At 40.1% G+C, this 23,952-nt stretch overlaps 1 protein-coding gene across 3 annotated transcripts in view; it reads right to left on the bottom strand.

Annotated features, from left to right (window-relative positions):
* HIPK3 (homeodomain interacting protein kinase 3) overlaps positions 1–23,952 on the bottom strand; it is a 309,640-nt gene that overhangs the window by 118,683 nt on the left and 167,005 nt on the right. For all 3 annotated transcript variants that reach the window (XM_053720416.1, XM_053720417.1, XM_053720418.1), the window contains exon 4: positions 4,467–4,586. In XM_053720416.1, the coding sequence (XP_053576391.1) occupies positions 4,467–4,586 (120 nt within the window). The remainder of the gene's footprint in view (positions 1–4,466; positions 4,587–23,952) is intronic.

Raw genomic sequence — 23,952 nt, 5'->3', positions numbered from 1 at the left:
GGAATGCCCCACAGGTGAGTGACTTGGGCAAAGATTTCCGGATGGAGTTCCCACTCCCCCGGATGCAATGTCTGCCGACTCAGAAAATCCGCTTCCCAATTTTCCACTCCTGGGATGTGGATAGCAGACAGGTGGCAGGAGTGAGACTCCGCCCAAAGAATAATTTTGGTTACTTCTTCCATCGCTAGGGAACTCCTTGTTCCCCCCTGATGGTTGATGTACGCAACAGTCGTCATGTTGTCTGATTGAAACCGTATGAACCTGGTCCTCGCAAGCTGGGGCCAGGCCTGGAGAGCATTGAATATCGCTCTCAGTTCCAGAATATTTATCGGTAGAAGAGATTCTTCCCGAGACCAAAGACCCTGAGCTTTCAGGGATCCCCAGACCGCGCCCCAGCCTATCAGACTGGCGTCGGTCGTGACAATGACCCACTCTGGTCTGTGGAACATCATCCCTTGAGACAGATTGTCCAGGGACAGCCACCAACGGAGTGAGTCTCTGGTTCTCTGATTTACTTGTATCTTCGGAGACAAGTCTGTATAGTCCCCATTCCACTGACTGAGCATGCACAGTTGTAATGGTCTTAGATGAATGCGCGCAAAAGGAACTATGTCCATCGCCGCCACCATCAACCCGATCACTTCCATGCACTGAGCTATGGAAGGAAGAGGAACGGAATGAAGTATCCGACAAGAGTCCAGAAGCTTTGTTTTTCTGGCCTCTGTTAGAAAGATCCTCATTTCTAAGGAGTCTATAATTGTTCCCAAGAAGGGAACCCTTGTTGACGGGGATAGAGAACTCTTTTCCACGTTCACTTTCCAGCCGTGAGATCTGAGAAAGGCCAGGACAATGTCCGTGTGAGCCTTTGCTTGAGGAAGGGACGACGCTTGAATCAGAATGTCGTCCAGGTAAGGTACTACTGCAATGCCCCTTGGTCTTAGCACCGCTAGAAGGGACCCTAGTACCTTTGTGAAAATCCTTGGAGCAGTGGCTAATCCGAAAGGAAGCGCCACGAACTGGTAATGTTTGTCCAGGAATGCAAACCTTAGGAACCGATGATGTTCCTTGTGGATAGGAATATGTAGATACGCATCCTTTAAATCCACCGTGGTCATGAATTGACCTTCCTGGATGGAAGGGAGGATAGTTCGAATGGTTTCCATCTTGAACGATGGGACCTTGAGAAATTTGTTTAAGATCTTGAGATCTAGGATTGGTCTGAACGTTCCCTCTTTTTTGGGAACTATGAACAGATTGGAGTAGAACCCCATCCCTTGTTCTCTTAATGGAACAGGATGAATCACTCCCATTTTTAACAGGTCTTCTACACAATGTAAGAACGCCTGTCTTTTTATGTGGTCTGAAGACAACTGCGACCTGTGGAACCTCCCCCTTGGGGGAAGTCCCTTGAATTCCAGAAGATAACCCTGGGAGACTATTTCTAGCGCCCAAGGATCCAGAACATCTCTTGCCCAAGCCTGAGCGAAGAGAGAGAGTCTGCCCCCCACCAGATCCGGTCCCGGATCGGGGGCCAATATTTCATGCTGTCTTGGTAGCAGTGGCAGGTTTCTTGGCCTGCTTTCCCTTGTTCCAGCCTTGCATTGGTCTCCAAGCTGGCTTGGCCTGAGAAGTATTACCCTCTTGCTTAGAGGACGTAGCACCTTGGGCTGGTCCGTTTTTACGAAAGGGACGAAAATTAGGTCTATTTTTTGCCTTGAAAGGCCGATCCTGAGGAAGGGCGTGGCCCTTACCCCCAGTGATATCAGAGATAATCTCCTTCAAGTCAGGACCAAACAACGTTTTCCCCTTGAAAGGAATGTTTAGTAGCTTGTTCTTGGAAGACGCATCAGCCGACCAAGATTTCAACCAAAGCGCTCTGCGCGCCACAATAGCAAACCCAGAGTTCTTAGCCGCTAACTTAGCCAATTGCAAAGAGGCGTCTAGAGTGAAAGAATTAGCCAATTTGAGAGCATTGATTCTGTCCATAATCTCCTCATAAGGAGGAGAGTCACTATCGAGCACCTTAAGCAGTTCATCAAACCAGAAATATGCGGCAGTAGTGACAGGGACAATGCATGAAATGGGTTGTAGAAGGTAACCCTGCTGAACCAACATCTTTTTAAGCAAACCTTCTAATTTTTTATCCATAGGATCTTTGAAAGCACAACTATCCTCTATGGGAATAGTGGTGCGTTTGTTTAAAGTAGAAACCGCTCCCTCGACCTTGGGGACTGACTGCCATAAGTCCTTTCTGGGGTCGACCATAGGAAACAATTTTTTAAATATGGGGGGAGGGACGAAAGGAATACCGGGCCTTTCCCATTCTTTATTAACAATGTCCGCCACCCGCTTGGGTATAGGAAAAGCTTCTGGGAGCCCCGGCACCTCTAGGAACTTGTCCATTTTACATAGTTTCTCTGGGATGACTAAATTTTCACAATCATCCAGAGTGGATAATACCTCCTTAAGCAAAATGCGGAGATGTTCCAATTTAAATTTAAATGTAATCACATCAGATTCAGCCTGCTGAGAAATGTTCCCTAAATCAGTAATTTCTCCCTCAGACAAAACCTCCCTGGCCCCCTCAGATTGGGTTAGGGGCCCTTCAGAGATATTAATATCAGCGTCGTCATGCTCTTCAGTAACTAAAACAGAGCAGCCACGCTTACGCTGACAAGGGTTCATTTTGGCTAAAATGTTTTTGACAGAATTATCCATTACAGCCGTTAATTGTTGCATAGTAAGGAGTATTGGCGCGCTAGATGTACTAGGGGCCTCCTGAGTGGGCAAGACTCGTGTAGACGAAGGAGGGAATGATGCAGTACCATGCTTACTCCCCTCACTTGAGGAATCATCTTGGGCATCATTGTCATTATCACATAAATCACATTTATTTAAATGAATAGGAATTCTGGCTTCCCCACATTCAGAACACAGTCTATCTGGTAGTTCAGACATGTTAAACAGGCATAAACTTGATCAGAAAGTACAAAAAACGTTTTAAAATAAAACCGTTACTGTCACTTTAAATTTTAAACTGAACACACTTTATTACTGCAATTGCGAAAAAACATGAAGGAATTGTTCAAAATTCACCAAATTTTCACCACAGCGTCTTAAAGCCTTGAAAATATTGCACACCAATTTTGGAAGCTTTAACCCTTAAAATAACGGAACCGGAGCCGTTTTAAGCTTTAAACCCCTTTACAGTCCCTGGTATCTGCTTTGCTGAGACCCAACCAAACCCAAAGGGGAATACGATACCAAATGACGCCTTCAGAAGTCTTTTATAAGTATCAGAGCTCCTCTCACATGCGACTGCATGCCATGCCTCTCAAAAACAAGTGCGCAACACCGGCGCGAAAATGAGACTCTGCCTATGCTTTGGGAAAGCCCCTAAAGAATAAGGTGTCTAAAACAGTGCCTGCCGATATTATTATATCAAAATACCCAGATAAAATGATTCCTCAAGGCTAAATATGTGTTAATAATCAATCGATTTAGCCCAGAAAAAGTCTACAGTTTAAATAAGCCCTTGTGAAGCCCTTATTTACAATCGTAATAAACATGGCTTACCGGATCCCATAGGGAAAATGACAGCTTCCAGCATTACATCGTCTTGTTAGAATGTGTCATACCTCAAGCAGCAAGGGACTGCAAACTGTTCCCCCAACTGAAGTTAATTGCTCTCAACAGTCCTGTGTGGAACAGCCATGGATTTTAGTTACGGTTGCTAAAATCATTTTCCTCATACAAACAGAATTCTTCATCTCTTTTCTGTTTCTGAGTAAATAGTACGTACCAGCACTATTTGAAAATAACAAACTCTTGATTGAATAATGAAAAACTACAGTTAAACACTAAAAAACTCTAAGCCATCTCCGTGGAGATGTTGCCTGTACAACGGCAAAGAGAATGACTGGGGTAGGCGGAGCCTAGGAGGGATCATGTGACCAGCTTTGCTGGGCTCTTTGCCATTTCCTGTTGGGGAAGAGAATATCCCACAAGTAAGGATGACGCCGTGGACCGGACACACCTATGTTGGAGAAAATGGTGTCCTTTTAAAGGAAAATAAAAGTGCAAAATGAAAATGCTCTAATAAGTTACAACATTTTATAATTGCACTATTGTTGCATGTAACTATGTGTGACTTCTGTTAAAGTAAGATCCAGAGCAGCAAACCACTACTAGCCCTAGCTGAACACATCAAATAAGTAAATGACATAAGGCATTTGTGTGTAACCACCACTAAAACAGTACTAGTAAATTACTCATCCGGAGCAACAAAAAATACCAAGAAAACTAAGTTTGATAACAGAATAAATTCAGATGTCTTTTAAAATTGCATGTTCTACCTGAACCATGGAAGTTAATTTTGGCTTTCACATACATTGAAACAGGTTGATTAACAAAAAGCCATAGATGGAAACTGAGCACAGCATACATAACCATTCTTGCCTACTTACTTTTAATTTCCATCCAGGGTATGAAGCATCTGGGTCACGACAGAAGAATCTAGAGGTTTTAGTACCCACGTTTAATAACTGTTCTCCGGGTACACCTTGAGTCTGGGAAATATATCTAATCTATATAAAAAAAAATATTAAAATGTTTAAAACTGCTCAGACATCTCAAATAGCTTTTATAATAAAGATAAAAGCAACCTGCAGAAGTTTTATTTGAGTTAGGTCAATGGCTGCATTAGAGGGACAGTCTACTCCATGATCTTTATTGTTTAAAAAGATAGATTATTCCGTTATTACCTGTAACCAAGTTTTGCATATCCAACACGGTTATAATGATATACCTCTGTGATTAACTCGTATCTAAGTCTCTGGAGACTGCCCCCTTATTTCAGTTTTTTTGCAGACATGCATTTTAGCCAATCAGTGATGACTCCATGGGAGTGAGCACATTATCTATATTGCCACACATTAACTAGTGATGTCTAGCTGTGAAAAACTGTTACAATGCACTGAGATAAGAGAAGATAGCCTTCAAGGGTTTAGAAATTAGCATATGATCAAACCTAGGTTTAGCTTCCAACAAAGAATATAGAAGAACAAAGCAAATTTGATGATAAAAGTATATCAGAAAAGTTGTTTAAAATTGCATGCCCTATATGAATCATGAGAGTTTAATTTTCACTAGACTGTCCCTTTAACCAATGTGCAGTCTTATGTGGTGGACAATGTGTGACAGTAGCATGCGATTCATTGTTGGGATCTAAAATAACAAGAATCAATATGCATAATCACTGGAATATAATTGTGTTGGTTCTACCTCTAATATCAATTAAAACATAAATCTATTAATCTGTATTACAAAGAGTCATATTGGCTGTAAATGCAATGTAGCCAATGTCTTAGCTGCCTTTCTTCCTCATGAAACGAGAATATTTAGCTATACATTCCCGTTTCATGAGGAAGAACAGGCAGCTAAGACATTTGCTACATTGCATTTACAGCAATTATGACTCTATAAAATATTCAAATGGGTCTCCTAGTTTCCTAAACTTTCTTAAAGGTCTATAGATGATGGAAGATATTTTACACTCCCTGTCTTTAGCATTATCATTCCGCAAACATGACAAACTTAAAATGCCAAGGTACGGATCAATGCGCAAGGAGTGCAAGCACTGAATCTTGTAACGAGGTTACCCACCACTGATTTATGGAGCTTATAGTGAACGTTAAAGAGATAGTAAACACTTGAGTACAAAATGCTTAAAGGGACATGACACATTTTCCCCTCATGATTAAGATAGAGAGGGCAGTTTTAAACAACATTCTAAATTTACTTCTATTATCACATTTTCTTTGTTCTCTTAATATCTTGTGTTAAAAAGCAGGGACATAAGCTCAGGCGCACGCACGTGTCTTTTGTAAGAATTTTATCCATATGCAAGAGCACTAGATGGCAGCACTATTTTCTGTCATGTAGTGCTCCAGGTGCCTACCTAGGTATTTCTTCAAAAAAGAATATTATGGGAACAAGGCAAATTTGACAATAGAAGCAAATTTGAGAACTTTTTTAAAATTCTATGCTCTGAATAAAAAATAAAAAATATGGGGTTTCCCATCCCTTTAAGCATAGTAAACAGCTTTCATTACTTATTTAAGTCTGAAATGTGTTTGTTTTACTTTGGTTTATTGTATATTTAGGTAAAAGAAGGCTTCCATGTGTAAAGTACAGTAAACAAATCACTGTGTGCGTGCGTAATCTCATGTCAAGCCAGGAAACCAAGTTCTAGATGTTTTTGTTGCCCTAAAATGTGCAATGATTTACTAAGGCATTTTAAAAAGGCACTGTTGTTACAGGAAAGCCACCCTAAAAGAGATTTGCTATTAGTTAATAAACTATGTGGTCACTTGAATTCCTTGACATTACTATATTAGAACAATGGAAACATCAAATTCTGGTGCATTAAAAGGGGCATTGAAAATAATTTGTTTATCAGGAGTATTAAATAGCGCCAGTGTTCTCCCCAGGGCCTATTTAATGGGCACACCACCTGGTTAATTTACTTTTAAAAATTGTTAATGTTATTTTTTTTAAATAAATGTTTGTTGCACAAATTATAATTATGAATGAAAGCATGCTTTGGATGGCTTAAGTAACAATAATAATTAACAGAAAATACTATAATACTGCAAAATATTACACTCCCCACACACACACACTGATTCAGCATACAAGTTTAATAGATTCACATTTACATTTATTATCAAACTAGTGGTAAAGCCACTGTACACGGGACAAAATGTTTAATTAAATAAATATACCTATCCATCCATACCCCTCTATTCATCTATCCCCCTGTCCCTATCCCCCTTTCCAATAACAAAATGACAAAAAATAAAAAAAGCTAAGAATACTGAAAAAAGAAAAAATATTACTCATCTAATGACTTCTTTTTTTTAAAAAAAAAAATCCACCCCAAAATAAAACCCTAATGTAATCTAAACTACCAATAGCTCTTAAAAGGGCCTTTTGTAGGGCATTTGCAGGGCATTGCACTAAGTTAAACAGCTTTTTTTACCTAAAAATTACTAACCCTCCCCCCTCTAACATTAAAACACCCCACCCATCAAACCCCCAAAAATAAAAAAAACTAACACTAAAAGGGGCATTTGTATGGGCATTGACCGTAAAAGGGCATTTGTATGGGCATTGCCCTTAAAAGGGCATTTGTATGGGCATTGCCCTTAAAAGGGCATTTGTATGGGCATTGCCCCTAAAAGGGCATTTGTATGGGCAGAGCATTCAGCTCTTTTTTACATTTCTCAAAAAACCCGAATAAAAAAAAAAAAAAAAAACACAACTAACACTAAAGCCCCATATAGGTACTCACGGATCCCGAAATCCGGCGGATCCATCTTCTTCATCCACAGCGGCCGGTGTTTCCAGGCGTGGAGGCTCCTCTTCATGCGATCGTCTGCTGCACACTGAAACCAAGAGCAAGTGAAATCTTATTGGCTGTTCACCAGTCAATAAGATTTTAGTTGCTCTCATCCTACTGGCTGATGTGAAAATGTCAGCCAATAGGAATGCAAGATACCCCAATAAATATGGGTTACCATGCATTTAATCTTCAGTGTGCGGCGGACGATCACATGAAGAGGAGCCTCCACGCCGCAGAGGAGTACCGTTGCCGCCAAGGATCGCCACATCTGGGAACACCGCACCGCCTTCTCTGTGGATGAAGAAGATGGACCCGTCTGGAAAAAGACCTTCTCCGCCTGACTTCAGGAACCATGAGTACCTATTTGGGGCTTTAATGTTAGGGTTTTTTTTGTTTTTTTTTTTTTAATAGGGATTTTTGGGGAATGTGAAAAAGAGCTGAATGCCCTTTTAAGGGCAATGCCCATACAAACGCCCTTTTAAGGGCAATGCCCATACAAATGCCCCTTTTGGGGCAATGGGTAGTTTAGGTTTATTAGTGTAAGGTTTTTTTATTTTGGGGGGTTTGGTGGGTGGGGGGGTTTTAATGTTAGAGGGGGGCTTTAATGTTAGAGGGGGGCTTAGTATATTTTAATGCAAAAAAAAGACGATTTCTTTAGGGCAATGCCCTACAAAAAGCCCTTTTAAGGGCTATTGGTAGTTTATTCTTAGATTAGAGGGTGTTTTTATTGGGGGGGGGTTATTTTCATAGGGATTAGGTGTAATTTTTTAATTTTTGATAATGTGGTTTATTATTTTGTGTAATGTTATACTTTTTTATTTTCTGTCATTTTAGATTAGTTTAAAAACTGTTTTCTTTATTTTTAAAGTAATGTTAGGTTTTTTTATTTTAATTGTAATTAAGGATTATTTTAATTTATTTAATGTGGTTAATTTAGGGAGTGTTAGGTTAGGGAGTTTAGTGATTAGTTATTTGCGTTGTGGGGTTTGGCGGTTTAGGGGTTAATAGATTTATTATGTTAATTGCGATGTAGGCTAATAGCGGTTTAGGGGTTAATAGATGTATTCGGTAGTTTGCGATGTTGGGGTTAATAATTTTATTAGGTAGTTGGTGGTTGTTTGTTTAAAATACTTACTGCAGGCGTTTTGGGGGGGGGGGTTTAATGCTCCGTTTGCAATCGCTTCATCCCAGTGGATTCCCAATATGGCAGGGTGATGAAAGATGCCATTTTCGGCATTTACCTGGATGCATCCAGGTGAATTCTTTTGGCTGTGCGTGCAGCCAACATTCCTTTGAGGATGTGTGTGCAACTGCCGACGGACGCGTTACAAATGCGATTAAAGTATAGATTAGCTTTGTTCTTATGGTATTCTTTGCCGATTAGTATACCTGGCAGGTGCCGAGCGAAATAAATGCTGCAATGTAGTGCTACACATGTGCACACTCCACAGCCCACCTACATGCTTCTTAAAAAAAATACCAAAAGAACAAATCTGATAATAGAAATAAATGGTAAAGTTTTTTTTCTACACTTTCTGAATCATGAAAGGAAAATTTTGGGTTTCATGTCACCTTTATCATGAAAAGAATGATTGTACATAATGTGTCCATTGAATATAATGTTCTGTGGCTGACAAGGACACCTCCCACAGCTCTGGTGGATACAGACATAACCCAAAAGTATAAAAATGAAGTCCCCTTACACTAAGGACAGAAACTTTGTTTTTTATTTTTATTTATTTATTTATTTATTAAAGAAATAAGAAACCCTTAATAAAATGTTAGATGTTTATAAATAGCACACTGGATAGAATATCCTCTAGGGGGCGCCCTATAACAAGCCTGAATTTCTACACAAGCCCAAGGGGATAAAACACAGCAAGCTGTTGACTAACTCTTAATCCAAAAAAAAAAGTCTTAACTGCTTTATGAGACGCAGTGGGAAAAAAAACAATACAATAAAAAGAGCACAATAAAATAAGGATGGGCAATACCGTTCTATAGCCGATATCGCCCGCTCACAATAGCACTCCACTTGTAATCTCTAGCCCTGAATTAGCCACTCTCTCTCACGTGCATTTCTGTCTGAATTCTAATGTGAAAGGGGCATGGGTTGGGCAGTTGATACTTAATTCAAAGCATTTGTGTTTCCTTAGTTCTAAATTAAGCAGCTTGTTATCTGTAAGTAACTTGCTATTAGAAGAACATTTCACCCAAACTTGTGTACATTTGTGCATTTAAGCAATAACAGACCAACTCAACAAAGCGCCCTGGTGCGAAATATTTTTTTAGTCCCTCAGAAGGTAACTCAGTACTGGTAAGCAATACATACACATGCTGCTCTCTCTAATGATTTTGAGGATAGATACAACTTGCACTAAACATATGCATATATGCCCCCCCCCTCCAGCACCTGGGCCCTGGTGCACCAATGGCAGTTACACCCCTGCATATCATTCTTTTACCATAAAAATTGTCACAGGATATAAAGCCATGCCATTAGGGGTGGCATATAAAAATTCTCTTTTGATATCTCTTTGGTCTACCTGTCCCTTACTCCAGGGGATCAACAGATCTGTTTATTATTTTGACAGTAAGAATATTTAGGAGCCATACAGTTTTATATATTTATATATATATATATATATATATATATATATATATATATATATATATATATATATATATATATATATATATATATATATATATATATATATATATATATATATATATGAAATAAACAGATGGAGTCCAGCACTATTGAGCTTTTTTACCTTGCTGTGTGCTTGTTACAATGGGCTATCAGCAAAAACCCAAACAAATACAGTCCATATGTAGAAAGTAACAGCACCACTGCATCAATATTCTTAAAGGTGAATTATTTCTTTATTGGTGATATCACAACCATTAAAACAGCGACGTTTCGGACCTACATGGTCCTTAATCATGCATAGTTAAAACACAATAAAACACACATTTAAAAAGGGTGGTGTAACCAATCAGATTTCAGCTCACATTATTAATTAGATTAACCCATACCTATCCAGGTATGAAAATACAAGTATTTACTTTTTCTATTAGTGGCCTCTAGTGGTACCATATAGAATGTCACCCTATTTCAATATCAGAAAATTCATAAAAACAAATACAAATCATAGTCCCTATTCAGACCATAAGGATGTAGTGTATTTAATTTCTTGATCCACCAGACCTCCTTTTGTTTTAATTTAAGTTCTCTGCCGCCCCCTCTTCTATGTGTAGGAATATGATCGATTACTTGGAAGCGCAACTGACTAACTGTATGTCCCATTTGGGTAAAATGTGCAGATACTGGTAAAGACATGTCTTTAGATTTAATTGATGCCTTATGCTGACTGAACCTATCCCTAGCGGCCTGGGTGGTCTCTCCGATGTAACAGAGGCCACATGGACATTTAAGTAGATAGATGGCATAATTGGTTTGACAAGTGTATAGACCATTGATGGTATACTGTTTACGCTTATCATTCTGGGCCAAAAATGTACTTCTAATTACTGAATTACATTGTGCACAATGAAGACATGGATAACATCCTTTATTGGGAGTGGTCAAATAATTAATGTCAGCCTGTTTAGTTGTCCCCACATCTGCCCTAACTAGATTATCCCTTAAGTTTCTCACCCGTCTGTATGATGGCATTGGTGGTAATTTAAAGGACTCAACTTCTGGATTAAATTTTGATAGTAAATGCCAGTGTTTCTTAACTGCTTTAAAAATGTGTTGACTTCGCTGGCTATATTCCATAGTAAGTACTAATCTATTTACATCATTTTTGGTTTTGGGTTTAGCTTTACTTTTGTCAAGATCTGTAATATTTTTATTGATAATCTCCTGAGGATAACCTCTTTGGATAAATTTATTACCCATAGATTCTAGCCTGTAAGGCAGTCTATCCTGATCACTGACTATCCTCTTGGTGCGTAATAACCGACTTCTTGGGATAGAATTGAACACTGTCTCAGGATGAAAGCTTTCATACCTCAAAAGGGTATTTCTATCCGTAGGTTTAGTAAAGAGATTAGTGTTCAATTTATCATCTTGTATGTAGACAGTGGTATCAAGAAAATTAATCTCATGTGCTGAATATGTCAATGTAAATTTGATGTTTATCATTGAGGCATTGATTTCCTCCACAAAATGTATCAAGGACTCCAATGAGCCCCCCCATATGCCAAAAATATAGTCTATATACCTTAGCCAAAGCTTACAAAAGTGATTGAATGACTTATTAGCATAGACAAATTTATTTTCAAAGCCACTCATAAACAAATTGGCATATGAGGGGGCTACATTGGAGCCCATGGCCGTACCTCTCTTCTGCATGTAGTAAGTGTCCTGAAACAGAAAATAATTGCAGTATAAGACAAGTCTTAACAGATCATCAATAAAATCTGTTGTATGGAAGAAAATTGGTTTATTTTTTCTCTAGATGTGGTTAATCTGTATACATCTATCCCTCATGAGGCAGGCCTTGACACCATAAAAAGTTTCTTGAACAACAGTAAATTGTATGATCTAACACAGATAGATTTTATTGATGATCTGTTAAGACTTGTCTTATACTGCAATTATTTTCTGTTTCAGGACACTTACTACATGCAGAAGAGAGGTACGGCCATGGGCTCCAATGTAGCCCCCTCATATGCCAATTTGTTTATGAGTGGCTTTGAAAATAAATTTGTCTATGCTAATAAGTCATTCAATCACTGTTGTAAGCTTTGGCTAAGGTATATAGACGATATTTTTGGCATATGGGGGGGCTCATTGGAGTCCTTGATACATTTTGTGGAGGAAATCAATGCCTCAATGATAAACATCCTCAGGAGATTATCAATAAAAATATTACAGATCTTGACAAAAACATAATTTATGCTTACCTGATAAATTCCTTTCTTCTGTAGTGTGATCAGTCCACGGGTCATCATTACTTGTGGGATATTATCTGCTCCCCTACAGGAAGTGCAAGAGGATTCACCCAGCAGAGCTGCTATATAGCTCCTCCCCTCTACGTCACCTCCAGTCATTCGACCAAGGACCAACGAGAAAGGAGAAGCCAAGGGTGTAGTGGTGACTGGAGTATAATTTAAAAAATATTTACCTGCCTTAAAAAACAGGGCGGGCCGTGGACTGATCACACTACAGAAGAAAGGAATTTATCAGGTAAGCATAAATTATGTTTTCTTCTGTTAAGTGTGATCAGTCCACGGGTCATCATTACTTGTGGGATACCAATACCAAAGCAAAAGTACACGGATGACGGGAGGGATAGGCAGGCTCTTTATACAGAAGGAACCACTGCCTGAAGAGCCTTTCTCCCAAAAATAGCCTCCGAGGAAGCAAAAGTGTCAAATCTGTAAAATTTGGAAAAAGTATGAAGCGAAGACCAAGTTGCAGCCTTGCAAATCTGTTCAACAGAGGCCTCATTCTTAAAGGCCCAAGTGGAAGCCACAGCTCTAGTGGAATGAGCTGTAATTCTTTCAGGAGGCTGCTGTCCAGCAGTCTCATAAGCTAAACGAATTATGCTACGAAGCCAAAAAGAGAGAGAGGTAGCAGAAGCTTTTTGACCTCTCCTCTGACCAGAGTAAACGACAAACAGGGAAGACGTTTGTCGAAAATCTTTAGTTGCCTGTAAATAAAATTTAAGGGCACGAACTACATCCAGATTGTGCAAAAGACGTTCCTTCCTCGAAGAAGGATTTGGGCACAAGGATGGAACAACAATCTCCTGATTGATATTGCTGTTAGTGACTACCTTAGGTAAGAACCCAGGTTTAGTACGCAGAACTACCTTATCCGAGTGAAAAATCAAATAAGGAGAATCACAATGTAAGGCTGATAACTCAGAGACTCTTCGAGCCGAGGAAATAGCCATTAAAAATAGAACTTTCCAAGATAACAACTTTATAACAATGGAATGAAGGGGTTCAAACGGAACACCCTGTAAAGACGTTAAGAACAAGGTTTAAACTCCATGGTGGAGCCACAGCTTTAAACACAGGTTTAATCCTGGCCAAAGCCTGACAAAAAGCCTGAACGTCTGGAACTTCTGACAGACGCTTGTGTAACAGAATGGACAGAGCTGAGATCTGTCCCTTTAAGGAACTAGCGGATAACCCTTTTTCTAAACCTTCTTGTAGAAAAGACAATATCCTAGGAATCCTAACCTTACTCCAAGAGTAACCTTTGGATTCGCACCAATATAGGTATTTACGCCATATTTTATGGTAAATCTTTCTGGTAACAGGCTTCCTAGCCTGTATTAAGGTATCAATAACTGACTCAGAAAAACCACGCTTTGATAAGATCAAGCGTTCAATTTCCAAGCAGTCAGCTTCAGAGAAGTTAGATTTTGATGTTTGAAAGGACCCTGAATCAGAAGGTCCTGTTTCAGAGGTAACGACCAAGGTGGACAGAATGACATGTCCACCAGATCTGTATACCAAGTCCTGCGAGGCCATGCAGGCGCTATTAGAATCACTGATGCTTTCTCCTGTTTGATTCTGGCAATCAATCGAGGAAGCATCGGGAAAGGTGGAAACACATAAGCCATCCTGAAGGTCCATGGTGCTGTCAAGGCATCTATCAGGACCGCTCCCGGATCCCTGGATCTGGACCCGTAGCGCGGAAGCTTGGCGTTCTGTCGAGACGCCATGAGATCTATCTCTGGTTTGCCCCAACGTCGAAGTATTTGGGCAAAGACCTCTGCATGAAGTTCCCACTCCCCCGGATGAAAAGTCTGACGACTTAAGAAATCCGCCTCCCAGTTCTCCACTCCCGGGATGTGGATTGCAGACAGGTGGCAAGAGTGAGACTCTGCCCAGCGAATTATCTTCGATACTTCCATCATTGCTAGGGAGCTTCTTGTCCCTCCCTGATGGTTGATATAAGCTACAGTCGTGATGTTGTCCGACCGGAACCTGATGAACCCCCGAGTTGTTAACTGGGGTCAAGCCAGAAGAGCATTGAGGACTGCTCTCAATTCCAGAATGTTTATTGGAAGAAGACTCTCCTCCTGATTCCATAGTCCCTGAGCCTTCAGAGAATTCCAGACAGCGCCCCAACCTAGTAGGCTGGCGTCTGTTGTTACAATTGACCAGTCTGGCCTGCTGAATGGCATTCCCCTGGCCAGATGTGGCCGATAAAGCCACCATAGAAGAGAATTTCTGGTCTCTTGATTCAGATTTAGAGTGGGGGACAAATCTGAGTAATCCCCATTCCACTGACTTAGCATGCACAGTTGCAGTGGTCTGAGATATAGGCGTGCAAAAGGAACTATGTCCATTGCTGCTACCATTAGTCCGATTACCTCCATGCATTGAGCTACTGATGGGTGTTGAATAGAATGAAGGACACGGCATGCACTTTGAAGTTTTGTTAACCTGTCCTCTGTTAGGTAAATCTTCATTTGTACAGAATCTATCAGAGTCCCCAGGAAGGGAACTCTTGTGAGTGGAAAGAGAGAACTTCTCTTTTCGTTCACTTTCCATCCATGCGACCTTAGAAATGCCAGTACTATCTCTGTATGAGATTTGGCAGTTTGAAGGCTTGAAGCTTGTATCAGTATGTCGTCTAAGTACGGAGCTACTGAAATTCCTCGCGGTCTTAGTACCGCCAGAAGAGTGCCCAGAACCTTTGTGAAGATTCTTGGAGCCGTAGCCAGTCCGAATGGAAGAGCTACAAACTGGTAATGCCTGTCAAAAAGGCAAACCTTAGATACCGGTAATGGCTTTTGTGAATCGGTATGTGAAGGTAAGCATCCTTTAAATCCACTGTGGTCATGTACTGACCCTCTTGGATCATGGGCAAAAATGTTCGAATAGTTTCCATCTTGAACGATGGAACTCTTAGGAATTTGTTTAGGATCTTTAAATCCAAGATTGGCCTGAAGGTTCCCTCTTTTTTGGGAACTACAAACAGATTTGAGTAAAACCCTTGTCCTAGTTCCAACCGCGGAACTGGATGGATCACTCCCATTAATAAAAGATCTTGTACGCGGCGTAGAAACGCTTCCTTCTTTGTTAGGTTTGTTGACAACCTTGACAGATGAAATCTCCCTCTTGGGGGAGAGGATTTGAAGTCCAGAAGGTATCCCTGAGATATGATCTCTAACGCCCAGGGATCCTGAACATCTCTTGCCCAAGTCTGGGCGAAGAGGGAAAGTCTACCCCCCACTAGATCCGGTCCCGGATCGGGGGCCCTCAATTCATGCTGTCTTAGGGGCAGCAGCAGGTTTTCTGGCCTGTTTGCCCCTGTTCCAGGACTGGTTAGGTTTCCAGCCTTGTCTGTAGCGAGCAACAGCTCCTTCCTGTTTTGGTGCAGAGGAAGTTGATGCTGCTCCTGCTTTGAAATTACGAAAGGAACGAAAATTGGACTGTCTAGCCTTGGCTTTGGCCTTGTCCTGAGGCAGGGCATGACCTTTACCTCCTGTAATGTCAGCAATAATCTCTTTCAAGCCGGGCCCGAATAAGGTCTGCCCTTTGAAAGGAATATTAAGCAATTTAGATTTAGACGTAACATCAGCTGACCAGGATTTCAGCCACAGAGCTCTGCGTGCCTGAATGGCGAATCCTGAATTTTTAGCCGCAAGTTTAGTTAAATGTACTACGGCATCTGAAATAAATGAATTAGCTAACTTAAGGAATTTAAGTTTGTGTGTGATGTCATCTAGTGTGGATGATTGAAGTGTCTCTTCCAGAGACTCAAACCAAAATGCTGCTGCAGCCGTGACAGGCGCAATACATGCAAGAGGTTGCAATATAAACCCTTGTTGAACAAACATTTTCTTAAGGTAACCCTCTAATTTTTTATCCATTGGATCTGAAAAAGCACAGCTATCCTCCACTGGGATAGTGGTACGCTTAGCTAAAGTAGAAACTGCTCCCTCCACCTTAGGGACCATTTGCCATAAGTCCCGTGTGGCGGCGTCTATTGGAAACATCTTTCTGAATATAGGAGGGGGTGAGAAAGGCACACCGGGTCTATCCCACTCCTTAGTAACAATGTCAGTAAGTCTCTTAGGTATAGGAAAAACGTCAGTACTCGTCGGTACCGCAAAATATTTATCCAACCTACACATTTTCTCTGGGATTGCAACAGTGTTACAATCATTCAGAGCCGCTAATACCTCCCCTAGTAACACACGGAGGTTCTCAAGCTTAAATTTAAAATTTGAAATGTCTGAGTCCAGTTTATTTGGATCAGAACCGTCACCCACAGAATGAAGCTCTCCGTCTTCACGTTCTGCAAACTGTGACGCAGTATCAGACATGGCCCTTGCATTATCAGCGCACTCTGTTCTCACCCCAGAGTGATCACGTTTACCTCTTAGTTCTGGTAGTTTAGCCAAAACTTCAGTCATAACAGTAGCCATATCTTGTAATGTGATTTGTAATGGCCGCCCAGATGTACTCGGCGCTACAATATCACGCACCTCCTGAGCGGGAGATGCAGGTACTGACACGTGAGGCGAGTTAGTCGGCATAACTCTCCCCTCGTTGTTTGGTGAAATATGTTCAATTTGTACAGATTGACTGTTTTTTAAAATAGCATCAATACATTTAGTACATAAATTTCTATTGGGCTCCAGTTTGGCATTAACACATATAGCACAGAGATATTCCTCTGAATCAGACATGTTTAACACACTAGCAAATAAACAGCAACTTGAAAATACTTTTCAAAGTAATTTACAAATAATATGAAAACGAACTGTGCCTTTAAGAAGCACAGAAAAAAATTATAACAGTTAAAATAATTAAGTTATAGCATCAATCTTTGTCAGAATATACAGTTTTAGCAAAGGATTGTTCCCCTCAGCAATTAAACAACACAACTTTAGCAAAGGTTTAATCCCATTAGCAAAGATAACAATTTCTGAAAGCAGGAAACAAATTACAGAATAAACGTTTTTATGTCAGTCAAACTATAATTCTCACAGCTCTGCTGAGAGAAAATATTTGATGCATAGTAAAAGCGCCCCTCCCCCACACACACAGCAGTGAGGGAGAACAGAAACTGACAGAAAAAACAGATTTAAGCAACTGCCAAGTGGAAAAATAGTGCCCAAACATTTATTCACTCAGTACCTCAGTAAATGAAAATGATTTTACATTCCAGCAAAAACATTAAACATAATCTCTAGTTATTAAACAACTTTATGTCTTTCTTACAGTGTAATTCTAGTGAAATACCATTCCCCAGAATACTGAAGTGTAAAGTATACATACATGACATTATATCGGTATGGCAGGATTTTCTCATCAATTCCATTGTCAGAAAATAAAAACTGCTACATACCTCTATGCAGATTCATCTGCCCGCTGTCCCCTGATCTGAAGTTTTACCTCACTCCTCAGATGGCCGAGAAACAGCAATATGATCTTAACTACTCCGGCTAAAATCATAGCAAAACTCTGGTAGATTCTTCCTCAAACTCTGCCAGAGAGGTAATAACACACTCCGGTGTTATTTTAAAATAACAAACTTTTGATTGAAGATATAAAACTAAGTATAATCACCATAGTCCTCTCACACGACCTATCTAGTTGCTGGGTGCAAGAGAATGACTGGAGGTGACGTAGAGGGGAGGAGCTATATAGCAGCTCTGCTGGGTGAATCCTCTTGCACTTCCTGTAGGGGAGCAGATAATATCCCACAAGTAATGATGACCCGTGGACTGATCACACTTAACAGAAGAAAGTAAAGCTAAACCCAAAACCAATAATGATGTAAATAGATTAGTACTTACTATGGAATATAGCCAGCGAAGTCAACACATTTTTAAAGCAGTTAAGAAACACTGGCATTTACTATCAAAATTTAATCCAGAAGTTGAGTCCTTTAAATTACCACCAATGCCATCATACAGACGGGTGAGAAACTTAAGGGATAATCTAGTTAGGGCAGATGTGGGGACAACTAAACAGGCTGACATTAATTATTTGACCACTCCCAATAAAGGATGTTATCCATGTCTTCATTGTGCACAATGTAATTCAGTAATTAGAGGTACATTTTTGGCCCAGAATGATAAGCGTAAACAGTATACCATCAATGGTCTATACACTTGTCAAACCAATTATGCCATCTATCTACTTAAATGTCCATGTGGCCTCTGTTACATCAGAGAGACCACCCAGGCCGCTAGGGATAGGTTCAGTCAGCATAAGGCATCAATTAAATCTAAAGACATGTCTTTACCAGTATCTGCACATTTTACCCAAATGGGACATACAGTTAGTCAGTTGCGCTTCCAAGTAATCGATCATATTCCTACACATAGAAGAGGGGGCGACAGAGAACTTAAATTAAAACAAAAGGAGGTCTGGTGGATCAAGAAATTAAATACACTACATCCTTATGGTCTGAATAGGGACTATGATTTGTATTTGTTTTTATGAATTTTCTGATATTGAAATAGGGTGACATTCTATATGGTACCACTAGAGGCCACTAATAGAAAAAGTAAATACTTGTATTTTCATACCTGGATAGGTATGGGTTAATCTAATTAATAATGTGAGCTGAAATCTGATTGGTTACACCACCCTTTTTAAATGTGTGTTTTACTGTGTTTTAACTATGCATGATTAAGGACCATGTAGGTCCGAAACATCGCTGTTTTAATGGTTGTGATATCACCAATAAAGAAATAATTCACCTTTAAGAATATTGATGCAGTGGTGCTGTTACTTTCTACATATGGACTATATATATATATATATATATGGAAATCAGGAGACAGCACTCACTGGTCTTGACAATACTGGATTTATTCAGTGACGTTTCGGGGAATACACCCCTTCATCAGACCAGAGTACATAGAATGAAGCAAACATTTATACTGTTCCATAAGACCCTCCCCCAGTGTGAAATTGCGCCAAAATTGTTGCCATGGCAACCACCAAGTGTCAACAAACCCCATACAAATGAAAAACAAATGAATTAAAAAAACAAAATATACCACAATATACCAAATAAGTGAACATTGCAACCATGTACATATACAGAGTAAGTGGGAATCATAATGCAAACGGTAGATACAATTAAAGATCAAACAGAATATCAATAGAAAAAAGTATTCAGCATAGATAGATGTTATGGATGGGCAGCAGTTAACAGGACCAATGAGCAATGCTTAGATTAAACATTTCATTACAGGCTTATACTGAGCAAGCAATATATACATATACAGGGCATACTATCCCCATCATACAGGCAGGTAGACAAGATAGCGGAACGACTATAAGTAGAAATCACACTGCAGGCATACATTAGCATATATTAGCAGGGGGTGTCCAAGGTATATGTATGGGGCTTATCTCATTAGTATCAATGTAGCGCTGGCAGGAAGAGGGGCTATCAAGGCACATGAACATGGAGTAACCAGTAAAACACTATGCATACAGATAAGGAGAAGATAAATACCTGATGGGTTTAGAGGGATATAGCTCCGCGGAGAGTTGTGTGTGTTACCGGAGATACAATAAGCTTGGAGTACTGCACATGCGTATCGCAATTAAGCAACGCCCCTAAGGCTATCGCTATGTGAAAGTTAATTGGTTAGAGGAGACAAGCCCCTATGTTGTCAACAGGCAACAAACAGCTAAAGACAGCAGCAAGAGCAGCTGGAAAAAGAGATCACTGGATACGCATAGCCAGAGATTGTAAGGAACACCCTTACACGTTGTAAAAATTCATATGGGGAAAGTAAAAATTCATATGGGGAAAGTAAAAATAACTGATCTGCTATATATAGCACAGACACAGTCCCTAACACGGTCAAATGCAGGAATATTCAGCTAATCAATAGTTGGTAGATCCATTAGCACTGGATGGTAAACGGAAGAATTAATCAAGGGGGCATATTGTACAGAAGAGTACATGCACAGTGGATAAAAAAAAAGTACATGTATAGTATATCAAAAAAGCAAATTTTGAGTTTACAAAAAGCCAAATTTGATTAAAAAATAAACAAATTAACCTATTGTATTAAAACAAGGGTGGAAAAAGGCACACACAACTCAAGGGATCGCTATGTATACTCCAAATGCATAAAAAATACACAAAAGATATATATAAGATATAGTATGCGGTCATATCCAAATGTCCAATGGCTAAATACACAATGTAAGGCAACCTCCGTTATATGACACACCAAAAAAAAATTTAAACAGGTATTCATATAAACAAACCCAATAGATAGCAGGTATATACATAGACATGGAATTCAATGTCAAATGCCCACGTTTGGGTCTTAAGGATGAAACCAGGTAATCAATGTCCACAATATCCAAAAGCAATGGAGAACATCAGAAAGTCAAAAAATAAGTCAAATGATAAGTAAACCACAATTGTTTCTGTGAACTAACCACAGAGAGTAAACACAGTGTTTACAGGGAACAAAAAGGTGGTACCTGTGTCTTCTGATGTCACAAGAAGCAATGCCAGTCGATACTCATGTTAAGGCCGTGTGGGTGGACTGTGTTCAATTTATAAATCCATTCAGCCTCTCTACGGAGTAGTAGCTTGTCACGGCCCCCCCCCCCCCCCCCCGCGGTTTAGCGGTGGGATGTGGTCAATCAGCTTGAACCTAAGATCAGATACCGTGTGGCCCATCTCCAAAAAGTGCCTGGCAACGGGTTGGTCACTCTTCCCCTTATCGATGGCTGCTCGTATGGCACTTCTGTGATTCGCCATCCTCTTTTTTTATGTCATCAGAAGTTTTTCCAATGTAGAATAAACCACAATTGCAGTTTAGCATGTATATCACATATTGTGTGGTACACGTAAGGTAATGTTTAATTTTAAACAACTCATTCGTGTGAGGATGTCGGAATTGACTGCCTTGGAGCATTGAATTGCACGTCACACAACTGGGGCACTTGAATGATCCTTTTTTAGTGGGTCGGGTTTTATTACTGTAACTGTTAATGGGGTAAGTTTTCATCAGTATGTCTTTTAAATTCCTCCCTCTCTTGTAACCAATTCTTGGAGGGCCATACCCATGGTATGGTAATGATGCATCTGATTCAATTATGTCCCATTTCTCTTTCAATGTCATACCCAGTGTCCTTGTGTCTGGGGAGTAAGTAGTGATTAAATTCATTCTGGTCTTGGGGTCCACACTCGTCCTGTTCTCTGTGATATCCTTTCTAGCTTTCTTAATCAGTTCATTATTATAGCACCTGTTCCGGAACCTTTCCTCCATTTCATTCAGCTGGGTGTTCCTTCTGATGTCAGAAGAGTTATTTCTTGTAACCCGTAGTAGCTGCGCTTTTGGAATAGCTCGTATAAGAGATCTAGGGTGGAAGCTGGAGGCATGCAGCAGTGTATTACGGTCAGTTTCTTTCTTAAACAGGGTTGTACCCAGGCCAGAGTCTTCTTTATAGATTCTTAGATCTAAAAAATCTACTTTGTTGTAGCTTGACACCTCTTTCAGTTTCACCTGGTCACCCATTGTATTCAGGTTTCTCACCCATTCCTGGAATGATTCTGTAGTACCTCTCCACACCATGATGATGTCATCAATGTACCTTTTATAAAAAAGTACCTGTTCATGTTCATATACCTTGAAGACATTCTCCTCCATGTGTTCCATAAAGAGATTTGTGAAGGCCGGGGCCATATTGGAGCCCATCGCCGTTCCCATCAACTGGAGGTAAAATCTCTTCTCAAATTTGAAATAGTTCATCTTCAGGCATAGAGCTAGTAAATCAATGATGAACCCAACCGGGGGTCCAATGTAGGGATGTTTTTCCAGATTTCGTCTTACGATATCCATACCCATTTCATGAGGTATAATAGTGTAAAGACTTGCTACATCCAAACTAGCCAGAACATCACCTGGTAGTATTTCGGTTAGTGCAGCTAGGTCTTTAATTAATGCAGTGGAGTCTCTCAGGTATGACCTCATATTAGTCACCATAGGTTGTAGAATGGAGTCTATATACGTGGCCAGAGGTTGAAGGAGTGAACCCCTGGCAGAGACAATCGGTCTCCCAGGTGGATGGTCCAGTTGTTTATGAATTTTAGGCAGTGTATACAGGATTGGTCTGATTGGGTAGTCAGTAATCATCCAGTCCCGTAATCTTGAGTCAATCCAATTCATCTCTGCCCCATGTTCAATAAGGGCATCAATCTGTGCTTTGTAGGTAATGGTCGGGTCGCAGGGCAGTGCCATATAAGTCGCAGTATCTGCCAGTTGTTTATCAATTTCCATTTTGTAGTCTTTGTAGTCTTGTAGGACTATCGCACCCCCTTTGTCCGCCGGGCGTATGACAATTGAATCATCAGCTGTAAGCGATCTTATGGCCTCCCAGTCAGAGGTAGTCATGTTGTTTCTATACTTCATCTGGCAGCCAGCATTCAGTTTTTGTTGTATAATCCTCGTGTATGTCCTTATACTAGGATTAGTAGTGGGAGGATCAAATGAACTTGGTTTCTTAAATGAGTGGGGCTGGTCCTCAAATGTTTTCCCTTGGAAGTAATCCCCCAATTTCAATTGTCTTTGGAATTTCATTGTATCAATGTATGTGGAGAATTTATTCGTAGCTGTAGTAGGTACAAATGATAGTCCCTTCTTTAGAACCTTTATTTCTTGTTCACTCAGGGTATGTTGGCTCAGGTTCACTGTCACATCCTCCTCCTGCGCTGGTACGGTGGTCTTCCTCCATACCCCGCCCCTTCTGACATGCGGTCTTCTCCTCTGCCTCTGGAGCGGGTAGTAATTCCTAAAAAAGGTTGTGTGCCTGTATTGCTTTGTTGTTCTTGTTGTGGGTTGACGGAGCCATCTGAGTCCGACCCTGAGCTTGTGTCCACCGTATTTAACTGGTTGCCTTACATTGTGTATTTAGCCATTGGACATTTGGATATGACCGCATACTATATCTTATATCTTATATATATCTTTTGTGTATTTTTTATGCATTTGGAGTATACATAGCGATCCCTTGAGTTGTGTGTGCCTTTTTCCACCCTTGTTTTAATACAATAGGTTAATTGTTTATTTTTTAATCAAATTTGGCTTTTTGTAAACTCAAAATTTGCTTTTTTGATATACTATACATGTACTTTTTTTATCCACTGTGCATGTACTCTTCTGTACAATATGCCCCCTTGATTAATTCTTCCGTTTACCATCCAGTGCTAATGGATCTACCAACTATTGATTAGCTGAATATTCTTGCATTTGACCGTGTTAGGGTCTGTGTCTGTGCTATATATAGCAGATCAGTTATTTTTACTTTCCCCATATGAATTTTTACTTTCCCCATATGAATTTTTACACCGTGTAAGGGTGTTCCTTACAATCTCTGGCTATGCGTATCCAGTGATCTATTTTTCCAGCTGCTCTTGCTGCTGTCTTTAGCTGTTTGTTGCCTGTTGACAACATAGGGGCTTGTCTCCTCTAACCAATTAACTTTCACATAGCGATAGCCTTAGGGGCGTTGCTTAATTGCGATACGCATGTGCAGTACTCCAAGCTTATTGTATCTCCGGTAAC

The sequence above is a fragment of the Bombina bombina genome, chromosome 7 (genome assembly GCF_027579735.1).
Source record: "Bombina bombina isolate aBomBom1 chromosome 7, aBomBom1.pri, whole genome shotgun sequence".
In the NCBI taxonomy this organism is placed as follows: Eukaryota; Metazoa; Chordata; class Amphibia; order Anura; family Bombinatoridae; genus Bombina; species Bombina bombina.
Note: the sequence above shows the minus strand (reverse complement) of the source record. Positions and strands in the feature narration are given on the sequence as shown.